At 59.4% G+C, this 12,846-nt stretch overlaps 1 protein-coding gene across 5 annotated transcripts; it reads right to left on the bottom strand.

Annotated features, from left to right (window-relative positions):
* Nucleotides 1-132: 132 nt before the first annotated feature.
* Nucleotides 133-6,252, bottom strand: DNAJB2 (DnaJ heat shock protein family (Hsp40) member B2). 5 transcript variants are annotated; one of them, XM_065671632.1, is made up of 10 exons: nt 5,780-5,976; nt 4,774-4,863; nt 3,327-3,436; nt 2,869-2,922; nt 2,600-2,719; nt 2,343-2,432; nt 2,108-2,213; nt 1,931-2,001; nt 1,461-1,676; nt 133-537 (listed from the first exon to the last, which is right to left on the bottom strand). In XM_065671632.1, the coding sequence occupies exons 1-10, from the start codon at nt 5,959-5,961 to the stop codon at nt 527-529; spliced, it is 1,050 nt and encodes a 349-aa protein (XP_065527704.1). In that variant the 5' UTR covers nt 5,962-5,976; the 3' UTR covers nt 133-526. The 5 variants fall into 5 exon arrangements, with proteins under 5 accessions (XP_065527704.1, XP_065527702.1, XP_065527703.1 ...); XM_065671630.1 differs by lacking the exon at nt 133-537 and having other exon boundaries at nt 544-1,676; XM_065671631.1 differs by lacking the exon at nt 133-537 and having other exon boundaries at nt 544-1,676; nt 2,600-2,716.
* Between the last annotated feature and the right edge of the window lie 6,594 nt (nt 6,253-12,846).

Raw genomic sequence — 12,846 nt, 5'->3', positions numbered from 1 at the left:
AGTCATTGGCCATTACCCCCTGCAGAAACACATCCCACACCCCACAGCCAAGTGCAGCAGGGACCCTCTGCCTGCGAAGGATGCAGGAAGGACCTCAGAGTCCCCAGCCCAGAGACACCCCCAGGCAGCAGCTCCTGCAAACAGATTTATTGACAGCTGTCAGCAGAAGGGAGCAGGGAGGGGGGGTGCTACAGAGAGGAGGGGGGCAGAGCCCAGCCCCACTGGCTGAGCACAGCCATGCTGCCCCTCGCTGCCTGCCACCAGCACCCCCCCAGCAGCCTAATCTACAGCCTGCCGCCACCACCACCCCCCTCCCCACCACCTCGTGGTGCCTGGGGCATCTCTCCTCAGCCCCAGGTATTGCTCAGCCATAAGCACTGTGGTGCTCCCCCCACCGTGTCCCACGGAGCCAGAGGGTGCTGGGGAAGGGGGTGGCAGGGGGTGGCCGTGCAGGGACAAAGCGGAGTCCTGGCTGGGAGAGCCTCCATGGGCGAGCAGGCGTGCGCGGTCCCTGGGCGCAGCAGCCTCAGAACACACCTGGGGAGACAAGCGGAGGGGGGGACACAACGGCACCTGTGAAACCCTCCTTGGCCAGGGCTGCAGAGGGGCAGGGAGGGAGCAAGGAAGGTCCCAGGAGGAGGAGAAAGAGAGCCAAGGCAGGACTACAACTGGAAACGCCGAGGGTGGGAATGCCTGTGAGCATCACTGAGGGTCACTGCTGCTGCAGGAAGCAGGGAGGCACAGTGCCCCCAGGCCAAGGTAGAGGGGTGACAGTGCCCTGCAAGGTGTGCAAGGCATAGGGCACGGGTGACCAGGCAGGGTCTGCAGTGGGGGCAACAGATGAGGGGGGAGTACAGGCAGGAGTGACAGCATCCAGAGGAGAGACAGACACAAGGCACGAAGCAGAGCTCACACACACAGATCCCTCCTTGCAAGGAGGGAGAGCTCAACCCAGTACTTCCAGCGCGGGCAGGGGCAGGCAGCAGCCAGGGAGGCAGTGCCTGGAGCCCCTGTGTGTCTGCAGGGCAGGCAGGGAGAGAGGAGCAGGCAGAGCCAGGGCACACCTGCTCACACGCACCCTGCGCTTCCAGAACCCCGCCAGCGCCCCTCTTCCAGCCACCACCCCCAACTCTGGCAGCCCCCCCGCCCCGGGGTGCCACCAGCTGCCCACCCACCTGAGGGCAGCAAGGAGGCAGGGCAGGAGAGCCCCCAACCTGCTGGTGGAGGCAGGAGCCGAGCCCCACACAGCAACACCCCCGTTTGCTCTCCTTGCCCCACGGTAGGGGCACAGCCTCAGCCCCACGCTCAGAGCAGGGGGCAGTGCCACTGCTTCGCTTTGGGGGCAGCAGGTGCTTGCCCCTCTGTGGCGGGGCTGCCGGCCCCCGCCACCTCCTGCTCCGGCCCTCCCCGGGGGCTGCGGGCTCTGCGGGAGGAGGATGGGGTGCCGGGGCCGTGCCCACCTGCTCGGTGGTGCCCCGCAGCCTCCATCTCCGAGAGGCTGTAGGCCATGGCCAGCTGCAAGTCCTCATCCTCGTCCTCGCTGTCCGTGTAGAGGCAGACGGGCGAGGAGCTCGCGGGCTGGCGCGGGGCGGGTGGCGAGGCAGGCTGCGCGCTGGGGAAGGCTTGCTGCTCGCGCCGGCTCAGCTCCAGCCCCAGCGCCATGTCGTCGGGGACACCTACGGGAACAGGGGCAGGGGATGGGGGACTCGTCTGCTCCAGCTGCTCAGAGCTGGCACACGGCCCCATCAGCTCTTGCCCACCCACTCTATGGCAGAGCCCCAAACAGGGATCAGCAGGGCTCAGCCCAAAACCAAGCCCGGATCCAGCACCCCCCAGTCATCCCAAAGGAGAGGGGTCCCCAGAGAGAAAGGGCACTTGGGAAGTGTCACTGCCAGATCCCAACAGGTTGGTCTCCAGTGCTGCTTCTCACCATCGATGTGGATCGACTTCAGCTCCCCATCCTCCTCCACCTCCACCCGCTCCCGCCCATTCTCGATAATCCTGCAGACAGACAGACAGACGGTCAAGGGCCAGGCTACCAGAGCATGGCAGCGGCAAGCTGCAGGCTCTAAGGCCCACTGATGAGGAGGGCCGGTAGTGCCCTCACCGCTTGGTGGTGATGCGCTTGCCATTAACGAAGGTGGTGGAGGTGGAGACGGAGCGGAAGCCCAGCCCTCTGTTGCCACCAGAGCTGAAGGATGAGGCAAAGAAATCTGGAACAGGGAGTGACAAGGTCAATGTCACAGTAGGGAGTACAAGGGAAGCAGGGGATGGACCCTACTCAGGAGCATGCCATGTTCTGGGACCCCCCAGGCCAGCTAGGGGCTGGCAGCGTCTCCCACCTGAGGATCCTGGGAAGGTGGAAAAGAAGTGACCTCCTCCGTGGTGCCGTGGGCCAGGTCCTCGCAGCTCAGAGAAGGGCAGCATCTCATCTGGAAAGCAGGGACCCCCCCCATCAACACTGCCCCCATGGCTTGGCGAGCCAGGAGCAGGGCCATGTGGAGCCCCCGCTGGGGCCAGCCATGTGCTCTGTGCCCAAGCCCAGTCAGAGGGTTAGGTTATCCCAGAGACAGCCCTGGCGCCCCTGCCCTGCACACACCGAAGAAGTCAGCAAAGGGGTCTCGCCCGCCAAAGAACTCCCGGAAGACATCGTGAGCGCTGCGGAAGGTGAAGGTGAATTCGGGAGCCCCAGCACTGGAACCAGAGCCTCCTGGTCCTGCTGGAGGGAGAAAGCTCAGAGTTAAGGGGAGTCCTGGGGGGAAACCCCAGAGGGGCAGGAAGCCCCAAGGGGTACAGACCCACACCACATCTTCAGATGGGGTCATATCCAGCACTGCACTGACCCCATGGCTCTGCTCACCCACTCACCTGCCCCCATGAGTCCGTCCTTGCCATAACGGTCATAGATATCGCGTTTCTGCTCTGGAAGGAGAAGAAAAGGGGGCTGCGGGGAGCTTGCTGCCAGGCACAGGCAGGAGCACCGACAATGCCCCAGCCAAGGGAAGTACAGAACGGCAAGAGGAGGGGGGTGACATGAGCCCCCGCTGCACCCGCACTGCTCCCAAACCCAAGCTGAGACATTGGGTGAGGAGCCACAAGCCTCAGCCCCGCTGGGGAGACCTCATCCTGGAGGCTAGCACGCCAGCATCTTCCAAAGCCTGTTTCGAGGTAACCAAGCCCCCACAAGCCAGGCCGTAAGACTGGAGGGACCCACTGCATCTAGGGATGTCTATGGATGCCACCTGGGTGAGCCCAGTAGCAGGACACCCCAGAATGAGAAGCCCCAAGGGTAAGGGGACACACAGGACAGCACCATGGCCTCTTACTGTCCGAGAGCACTTCATACGCCTCGGCGATCTCCTTGAACCTCTGCTCAGCATACTCCTTGTTGTCCGGGTTTTTATCCGGGTGCCATTTCAGCGCGGCCTTCCTGTACCTGCACAGAGGGGCAGCAATGGGCACACAGCAGCCCTCGGGCAGTGGGCCTCCCGGCAACCCTGCTCTGAGTCCACACAGAATCACAGAATCACAGAATCCCAAGGGTTGGAAGGGACCTAAAAAGATCATCTAGTCCAACCCCCCCGCAAGAGCAGGGTAACCTACAGTACATCACACAGGAACTTGTCCAGGCGGGCCTTGAATATCTCCAGTGTAGGAGACTCCACAACCCCCCTGGGCAACCTGTTCCAGTGCTCTGTCACTCTTACAGTAAAGAAGTTCTTCCTGATGTTAACGTGGAACTTCCTATGTTCCAGTTTACACCCATTGCCCCTTGTCCTATCACTGGATATCACTGAAAAAAGCCTAGCTCCATCATCCTGACACCTACCCTTCCCACTGACCCTGTGGGCACAGGCACCCGAGCCTGCTTCATCCAGGACCCTACGGTCTCTGGCATCAAACAGCAGCTTTCTGGACTGGTCCTGCCTCCAGAACAAACATTTGCGGCATGACCCTGTGCCTCATGCGGTGCAGCCTGTGCCTGTCTCAGCTCTGCACAGTACTCACAGGTTTGCTCCAGAGCCTTCCTGGGCTCCATCACGAGCATGAATGGACCAGGGATTGCTGCGGGCTCCCAGGGATAAGCAGCTCTTTCCTCTTGCCTGTAGCTAGCTGGGGTTAACCCAGCTGCCCAAGTTTTCTCACCCATTCTTAGGAAGCCACCCCCAGCATGGACCTCTGTCCCCCACCTCGGTTCCCCCAGGCAAGCTACCAGTCTGCACCTACTGTCCCCAGGTGATGCCTCACCCCATTGAGAGCAGCAGGACCTCAGCAGGGTGTCAGGCAGAAGCTGCAGGAGGCTCTGGCCACCGCCAGGGCTCCCCCACAGTGCCTGGGGCACAGCACTCTTCTGCTAGCAGGGCCCATGTCCCTGCCAGGGCACACGCTGCTCCTTACCCTGTGAACTCCAGCCCCCCAAACCTGACACCAGCACAGCCCCCACACCCCAGCCCTCTGTCATCCCCTCCAGCAGAGAAGGGACACCTCCAAACACCAATGGGACCCGCCTCCTACCTCCATCCCTGGCCCTGGCCTGAGAGCAGGGACAAAGGGACCAAAGCCCACCAAGAGATGCCTTTGTGCGGCAGAAAAGCCCAGCCCTGCTCTGGCCTCCGCACAAAGGAAACAAAGGCTGGATTGTCATCTCTGGAGCTTGGCCTTGTCCCCACCGGCCCCAAAGGAGCCCCGTTCTTGCAGGCACCGGGAGGAAGGGAGGACCTGCGGCCCAGGCTGCTGTGCCGGTGGGCAGGGTCATGCCTGACACCCACTTACGCCTTCTTGATGTCGTCGGCGGTGGCACTGCGGCTCACCCCCAGCGCTTCGTAGTAGTCCACCATGACGTGTGGCTGTCCTGCAGGGTCACTGTAGGGGGAAAGGCAACGTCAGGGGGTCTGCAGGCACAGCCTGACAGCACCAGGCATGAGAGAGCAAGAGCAGGCTCCCCTGCCCTCCCCAGGTGCTCCAGCCACCCCACAGGTCCCCCAGGAGTGGCCCAGCAGCCATCCTACACATGCCTCCCGAGCACCCTGCCTGCACCTTGGCCATGCACAGCCCCAGCCGGGACCCCGGCTGCTGTCGCAGCGCTGTCCCACCTGGATCACCCCAACTCGCCCGAGCAAAGGGACACGGATCCTCGCTGTCAACCCTGCTCCTCCCCGCTGCCCCAGCTCCCCTCTCGCCCCCCCCCCCCCCCCCCCCGCCCGGAGGTTCTGACCTGGGACGGGCGGGAGCAGCCCGCTAAGGTGCTTAGCGACTAGAGCGGATTAAGGGCTCAGCGGGGACCCTGCCCGTCCCCGGGCACCCCGGGGCACTTCAACAGGACGGCCCGCTCCGGATCGGGGACGGGACTCCGCCGCTGCAGCCCCGCTCCCCATAACGCCGGGGTGCCGCGCCCCCAGCCCTCCCTCGCCCCCCGCCCGCGCTGACCCGGGCGCATCAGCTGACGGGGAGGGCGGCGCTGGCCCCGGCACTAGCACGGCACCAGTACGGCACCGGGAGCGCGACGGGGCGGCGCCGCCGGGGCCCGCCCCCCTGCCCCGGCGGTAAACACGGCGCTGCCGGCGCTCCCGGCCCGGCGCTGCTGCCGGAAGTTTCCGCTCCCAGCCCTCCTCTCCCGCTCCAAGTCCTCCTCCTCCGCCGCCAGCAGCGGGCAGCCCTGGGCTGCGGCCGGCGGCTCTGGGACACCGGGAGCGGCAGCACCGGAGGGCGCCGGGCCGGCCCCGCTCCCCGGTGCAGCTCTTGTGCCCCTCTCCCGCTCCCCGCGCCGCTCGGTGCCCACCTGCGTGCCGCAGCCGAGGCCTCCCCGCCCGCCCCGGGCCGCCAGCGGCCGGCGTCGCACGTCCCCCCCCCCCCGTTCCCGGGCCGCCGCGGGGGGTGGAGGCGGGTCCCGCTGCCCGACGGGCGGCGGCTGCAACCAACCGCGGCGCTGCCGCCGTGTGACGTCATGCGCTCGCCTGTCATGAGGGTGAGGTCACAGGGAGGCGCGCTCCCGCCGCCGGTCCCCGTCCGGTGCCCGCCCCCCGCTGCGCAGCGGCCGCTCGGGTCCTCCCCGCTGCCAGGGCTGTGCCCGGGGCAGCCCCGGCCGGGCGGGGTGCGATGGGGTGGGCACTGACCTCGCTCGCTGTCCCCAGCAGTGCGGGCAGTGCTGCGACCACACCGGGCACGGCCCTCGCCGCGGGGCAGCCCCCGGGCTCCGCTCGCCGCTGGCCTCCCGCCGAGTCAGCTGCGGCAGCAGGAGGGGACAGCGGGAGTGACTCAGCGCTTTGCCCAGGCCGTCCCGTCGGGGCGGGGACGGGACACACGGAGGGACGCAGCCTGCCGGGCCGGCCGGCGCAGCTCCCTCCCTGCCAGGCTGCCTGGCTTCGCTGTGGCTCCGGCAGAGCAGACACCGCCAGCCCCGTGCCCTCCCCAGCCCCACGCAGGCAGAGTGAACCCACCCGAGCACCCCGGTGCCCAAGCGCCCGCTGCACCGGGGATGGCCGCGCACCGGGAGCTTTGATGTGGACTTTTCCCCTGCATGGCCTCCGGCACAGAGGCTGTTCTTGCCCGACCTCGGGGTCGTGGGCAGTCTCACCAGTACCTGTGAACGTGTTCTGGCCACAGAGGTCATACTGTTCCCACTTGTCTGCATGGGAGAAGGAGGGAGCCTCATCTCTGCAGGCCCTTTTGGACCCCTCTCCACCCCTGCATTGCAGCTGGGATATCTCCCTCACCTCCTGTAAATACCTAGCTGGGAAGCTTGGCAACCTTCCCTAGTGCTGCTGTTCCTAGCAGGCTGGGGAGACCTGGGTGTTGAGACAGGCCATGCCTAGCGCTCCTCAGGGACCAGTTTCAGGACAGCCATACCCGCGAAGAGCCCCCCACCAGCCACAAGCGGTGGGCCTGGCTGTGCACTGGGTGAAATGCCACAGGCACCACCTGTGCCAAGGAGCATCTCCTCTCCAGGGGATGGGTGATCTGTCCCCTGCTGTCAGACAGCACGTGGTGAGTTCTTTGAGTAACTGCTTGGAGTGGACCCTGTTGTTCGGGATTTGTTTTCTTCCTGGATCCCATTGCGATGCTGCCCTTCCGTACCTGCCTGCCCAGGAGGAGGGAGCAGGTTCCCTCGGGTGGCTGCCTCTGGCCAGGGTGCTCTGATGTGGCCCATCTGCCCAGCAATGGGTGCAGGGCTGGCCCGAGCCAGGCTGGCATGGGCACTAGATGGAGCCACAAGCTGCTTCGCAGAGACCACATCCTGCTGGCTGGGGAGCTGAGGAGGTGCCACCAGGAGCTAACCGTGTCTTGGCACCTTGCTTTCCTTTCCCTGGCTTTTGCAGCTGATGTGGGGACAAGGAGACCCCGAGGCTGACAGGTCTCAGCCCACTCTGTGCCCACTGGTTGGAGAGGTCTCCATGCAGGGAAAGGACAGGAACCCATGTCCTGGTTGGGACTCTGGAGCCAGGGAACACATCGCTGCTGCTGCCTTCATGGCACATATGTCCCTCACCCATGAGATCAGGATATGCAGAGAGAAGGACTTAAACCTCCCTAATGTCCTAGGGGAGACTGCACAGAGTTGGGCAGTGGCCCATCACGGCGCTGGTAGGAGAGAGGATGTGGTGCCAACCGCATCTCACCCTAGAGCTGCCACAATGGCTTCCCTAACTCAAATCAGCAAAAAACCCAGCACCCTTCCCACTTTTCCCTGCTCTTTCCTCCTAGGTCTGCCTGAGCCTACCTGCCAGCCTGGCTCACAACAGCTTTGAACCCAGCATGGGCACCTTGAGTGTGTGTCAAGAAGCCTCTTTACAAATTCTGGGCATCGCTGTGCTGTGAACCTGTTTTCAGCTCTCCAGGCTCGCAAAAATGCCCATGAAATACTCTCAAGGCTTTCTGAGCTTTCAGGTGAGCGAAGCAGGACCCCAAGGGACCAATTTTGTTTTCATTCTGGTTACAGGAAGCCAACTGAATTGCATCATGAACTCGTGCTATCTTATTATGCAAACCACATATTAAGAAAGATATTTTTTCAGCACCATGCAGCATTTCAGCTTTTGATTTCCTCAGGAGAACACAGACCCTTTCACAGCCTCCTCGAAGCTGGCAATGAAGTACTGCAGCCCCAGAAGAGGGGTCAGAGGGAGCAGCAGGTCTGCTCGCCTTTAAGGGCTGCTTGAGGATACCTGAGCCCAGGGGGCTGTTGACCACTGAGGACATCAGTTGAGCAGGGCACCCAACTTCAAAGTCCACATTCATTCCTTTACTCCCAGTCCTGCTGTCTCATCGAACAGCTCTGCCCTGCTCTGGCTTCCCTGCACAGCCCATTTCTCCACACCTTCATGTTTGTCTCGATGGCCATGCTCTCAGCCGCCTGCCCGTCTCTTTCCTAATCCACACTGTCCTCGTCCTAGCTGCCTTTTCTAGAATTTCACCTTCTAGGAGCTGGGGAGTTTCCAGGGAGGCAAAGTCATCCCTCTGGTTTTAGTCAGTGTAGCAGGACAGAGAAGTGAGAAACTGCCAAGTCAGGGTGACTTTCAGTCAGGCAGGGCGATGGCTTTGGGCCTGATTTAGCGATGTGGCAGACATGGGCTGTGCATCCCAGCACCGCCCCATGGGAGTGCTCGCCTGCACAGTCAGCGGGGCTGCTGCCCCAGCCAAAACCCAGGCAAAACAGAGGTGCTTGCAGGTTTTAAATCAACAGAGTTGGAGGCTGGCGGAGGTGAGAGAAACCCGTGACTAAACAGGTGATTCACAATGAGCACACACACCGGCCCAGGCAGCAGTGGGGGGTTTCATTGGGTCAGATGCATTTACATTAGGAGAAAACAAGCGAAAGCACGAAAGGATAGTGGTAAGAAGAGCCTTCTGCCATTTTCCATAACTGTCGTGCCTAAATACCAGCACAACACTGTGGATGCAATAGAGAAAGCTCTAACTTAGATGTCATCTGTAACAAACCAGTCTGTAAAGCATCACCTGCTAAAATTGACACTTTCCCTATCTAATCCACACTGGGAGTATTAATGCACCCAACTGAGGGTCTTCTTGAGCTGCTGATAGTAATTTTTAACAGAGCTAGAAAAACTGGGGTAATTCCAAGGGAGTGAAGGACAGAAATCACTCCAGTCATTAAGAAAATGAACCAGTTGACCCAGAAAACTCTAGATTACTGATAATACCAGAGAAAAAAGAACAATACAGAATTAATTTTGATTCTGTCAGCAGAGAATTAAAGACTGAAAAATGCATTTAGTACTGATCATGCTTTTCTCAGAGAAGGCAGGTATTGCTATGCAAACTTGTCAGCTTTCAGCACGATTACGTGACTGATTCAGATCTACACCGCTGGCATGACACCCTTACTTGGAAGCTGTCAGGAGATAATGATAGCAGCATTAGCATGAATTGTGATGTTGCCGTAGAGAGGGATGTAATAATTTGTTTTCCATGTTCGAGGAAGAAGGAGGCTCATAGCTGCTGCTGAAGGTCTTTCCAAGTCTACTTTTTGTGTTGTCCCACTTTCACTTTTATGCAGCAAAATTCGCTTTAATACAGTGAAATGCAAGGTAATTTATTAGGGAATTTGGAGGAAGGGGCAGTCTTGTCACTTACTGCTCTGCACATCCACTTGCCACCCTCAAGGAACCTGGGATTCCTTTCAAGACCACTGATTAAATCAACTGAAACCTGCAGGTGGTGCCTGGCAGCGATCCCTGCAGAAGCCCAGCAGCCAGTTGCTGATGACCCACCATTGCCAGGCAGCACTTGGGTACCCCAGGCTGCCTCGCCAGGCACTGCATCAGCACTGCTGCTCTCTCTGCAGGACACACTCTGCACACAAGCTGGTAACATCTCTGCCTTTCCCCTGAGCAGACCTGTCATCTCAAGAATTGAAACCAGCCTTCTTTGGTGAGGTGTGTTTTCCATGGTTAACTGACACCTGGTAAGGAGGCTAAGGGTCCCCCAACACACGCAGGAGCCCTTGGTACCCAGCTTTTGCCAGGCTATGCTTTCTCCTGGGTGGGAGATCATAGAATCATAGAATGGTTTGGGTTGGAAAGGGCCTTAGGATCCTCAAGTTCCAACCTCCTGCAATGGGCAGGGACACCTCACACTGGACAAGGTTGCTCAAGCCTCTGTCCAGCTTGGCCTTGAACACTGCCAGGGATGGGACATTGACAGTTTCCTTGGGCACCCTGTTCCAATGCCTCACCACCCTTACAGTAAAGAGCTTCCTGATATCTAACCTGAATCTCCCCTGTTCAAGTTTGAACCCATTGCCCCTTGTCCTACCACGGCTGATGAAGAGTCCCTCTCTGGCATCCTTGTAGACCCCCTTCAGATACTGGAAGGCTGCTATGAGTTCTCCATGGAGCTTCTTTTCTGCAGGCTGAACAGCCCTAATTTTCTCAGCCTGGAAAGCCATCCTGGCTGTGTCCAATGCAAGGCTATTAAATGGCAGTGTGACAGCCATGCCGTCCCAAGGAACAGCATGGCAGTCCAAGCGTGCACAGGGCACCTGAGGATGTCTTATTCTAGTGAGGATGGCCACATTATACATGGCAGCTCAGCAAACCAGTGCTCCTGAGTCCTTACAACAGGGAAATCCTGCTAGGTAGCTGTTGTTTTACCTGCACAGCCCCTCATCATTTGACTTAGCTCTGCTAGGAAGCTCTCAGGTATGTGTTTGAGCCAGCCTCAGGATGGCCATTGAACCCAAGCTTTCAGCCCAGTGACCTGGAGCCACTGGCTCTCAGTGCCCGGGGCTCTGGGAGGAGCAGGGAGGACAGCCCGGTTTCACATACCACACTCTCGGCTCACAAACAGCTCTGGGCAGGAGCACCCAGGGAGCCATTGCCCTTCTGGGTTATTAATTGCATCTTGCATTTTGTTAACCACTTCCCTCCAACATCCACCAGCACTTGGCCAGCCCCCAGCACCTCCTTTCCACTCTTAACCACTACACAACTCCCAAGATTTCAGACTAGTTTCTCCAGACCCAGCTATGCTCTCACAACACCCTCGGGCTGGCAAGCTGTTGGCATTGTATACAACACACTTCCACATGCAATAAACCTGCCTTGCTCACGTCTGTCCAGCTATCAGAGGCTGAACTGCTCCCCAAAGACCAGGGCAGAGCCATTTGCAAGATGCTCCTACACCAGGAACTGTTTGCATTCCCAAGGGATGTCGGTAGTGGTTTATCTATCTTGAAGGAGCAGGTGCATCTGCAGAGATGCCCAGTGCAAATCTGCTGCATCCCCTCAAGTACCAGGAGGCTGGGGGCTCAGCCCACAGATGGGGTAAGCACTCTGGGAATAGGGGAAGTGATCACCGCCTCTTGCCCCACTGCTGCCAGCAAACACAAACACGCTCTGCAGCATTGCAACAGAGCTGACCACAGCTTGGTTGCAGTTCCTGAGAACTTGTGAGGCAGGAAGGCCTAAAGGGCTGGGGATGGAGACACCACCATGCCTATGGTCCTGCCTGGGGCGTGCAGAGCCCCTCCAGCGTGACCAGGTAACATGTGCCCCTCCAGGATCTCCTGCCATCATCCAGCCATGCAGAATTCACTGCACTTCTGCTTCCATCTAGTCCCACACTGCTTGTGCCACCACCAGCTCAGAGAGCTGCTGGAGAAGAGGAAAAGCAGCACTGGCCCCTCCACACAGCCCACTATGGGCATCCCCTGCAAGCACAGGATGCTTCAGCAGGCTCAGCCCCTCCGTCACCTGCCTGGAGGCATCTTGTTCACACCAGGCATGCTCAGAGCCCTGACACGAATTCACTGCAATTAGGCAGCTGCTGTTTTATTTTGCTCTCGTGGGTGTGTTGCTGCCTTTCCCAGGACGTGAAGGAAGGCGGTGACACCGGCAGCCGGGGAGGCTGCTCACACAGCGCTGCTGCGCCTGGAAAAGAGCTTGTCCCAGCTCGCCCACAGGGCCCTTCTAGGCTTGCAGGCTGGGGCTTGGCATGCGTGCAGGGTGCTGCGTCCCTGGGAGTGCCTCCCTACTCTTGCCACTGCCCGGGTGATTCAGGGCTTAGGACTGTAGTGAGATCTGGAATTAGCTTTATTGTTCCCGTAACGCAGCACATGCTCCAGGCAATGCAGCAGGTGTTGCACAATTGACTTCATTCTATCTGAACCAGGAATTACGCTGCTGTTGCTCAGTTCCAGCAGAAAAAACGTGTCAGATCACTACTGTGCTCTGCATCCCAGCAGGTCTTCAGGAGTAAATGCTGCATTTGGGTTATTGAAGATGTCCGTTGATGAAGATCCCTTGACCTTGAGACAATCATACTTCACTACTGTTACTGCTAGCAAGCCTTAAACTTGCATCTTCTTGCCCTGAGCATCCAAAGATGCACCCTACCTGCATCTGCCTTAAATATATTTTAACGCCTTTATGAGTCTCTGCTTGGTCTTCTAGATAGTTCCCATTCTTTCATTACAGCCCATGGCCTCTAGCCTTCCAGTCACCCTCCTTGTTTCTCATCTCTGGATGATTTCCATCTACTCCAGCCTACAAAGTATGAGGTGCTCAGGGGGCCCTTTGTGACCCTAACAAGGCATGCATATCTAAAGGAATGTCAAAAGGAACATTTTCTGTCCATCCCCGAGCTGTGGTAGAACATTTCAGGGAGGCAAACTGTGTTGCAAATGTTGTCATGGTAGAACTGCAGCAGTAGTCAGACATGCGATACTGGGCTGTCATCAGGAGCAAGCTGTGCTTTAGGGACCCTGCACACCAGCTCACCGGGATACTCCTGGAGCAGTTAGCACCACGAGGGACTTGTTTGAACACACAACATCTGCAAGATGCTGTCAAGCCCCATGCTTTCAACAAACCCCAATTAGTTTCACCA

Source organism: Lathamus discolor, chromosome 3 (genome assembly GCF_037157495.1).
Source record: "Lathamus discolor isolate bLatDis1 chromosome 3, bLatDis1.hap1, whole genome shotgun sequence".
Classification (NCBI taxonomy): domain Eukaryota; kingdom Metazoa; phylum Chordata; class Aves; order Psittaciformes; family Psittacidae; genus Lathamus; species Lathamus discolor.
The sequence above is the reverse complement of the archived record's forward strand: the minus strand, read 5'-3'. Positions and strand labels throughout refer to the sequence as shown.

Bases quoted from the DNA above. Each gene is read 5' to 3' on its own strand.
- DNAJB2 (XM_065671630.1), bottom strand. From the start codon at position 5,961: ATGACAGGCGAGCGCATGACGTCACACGGCGGCAGCGCCGCGGTTGGT. The intron at 4,864-5,779 runs GTGGGCACCGAG...TTCCCCCTACAG, and splicing joins GCCTCGGCTGCGGCACGCAG to TGACCCTGCAGGACAGCCAC. The intron at 2,002-2,107 runs GTGAGGGCACTA...GTCTGTCTGCAG, and splicing joins AAGCGCATCACCACCAAGCG to GATTATCGAGAATGGGCGGG.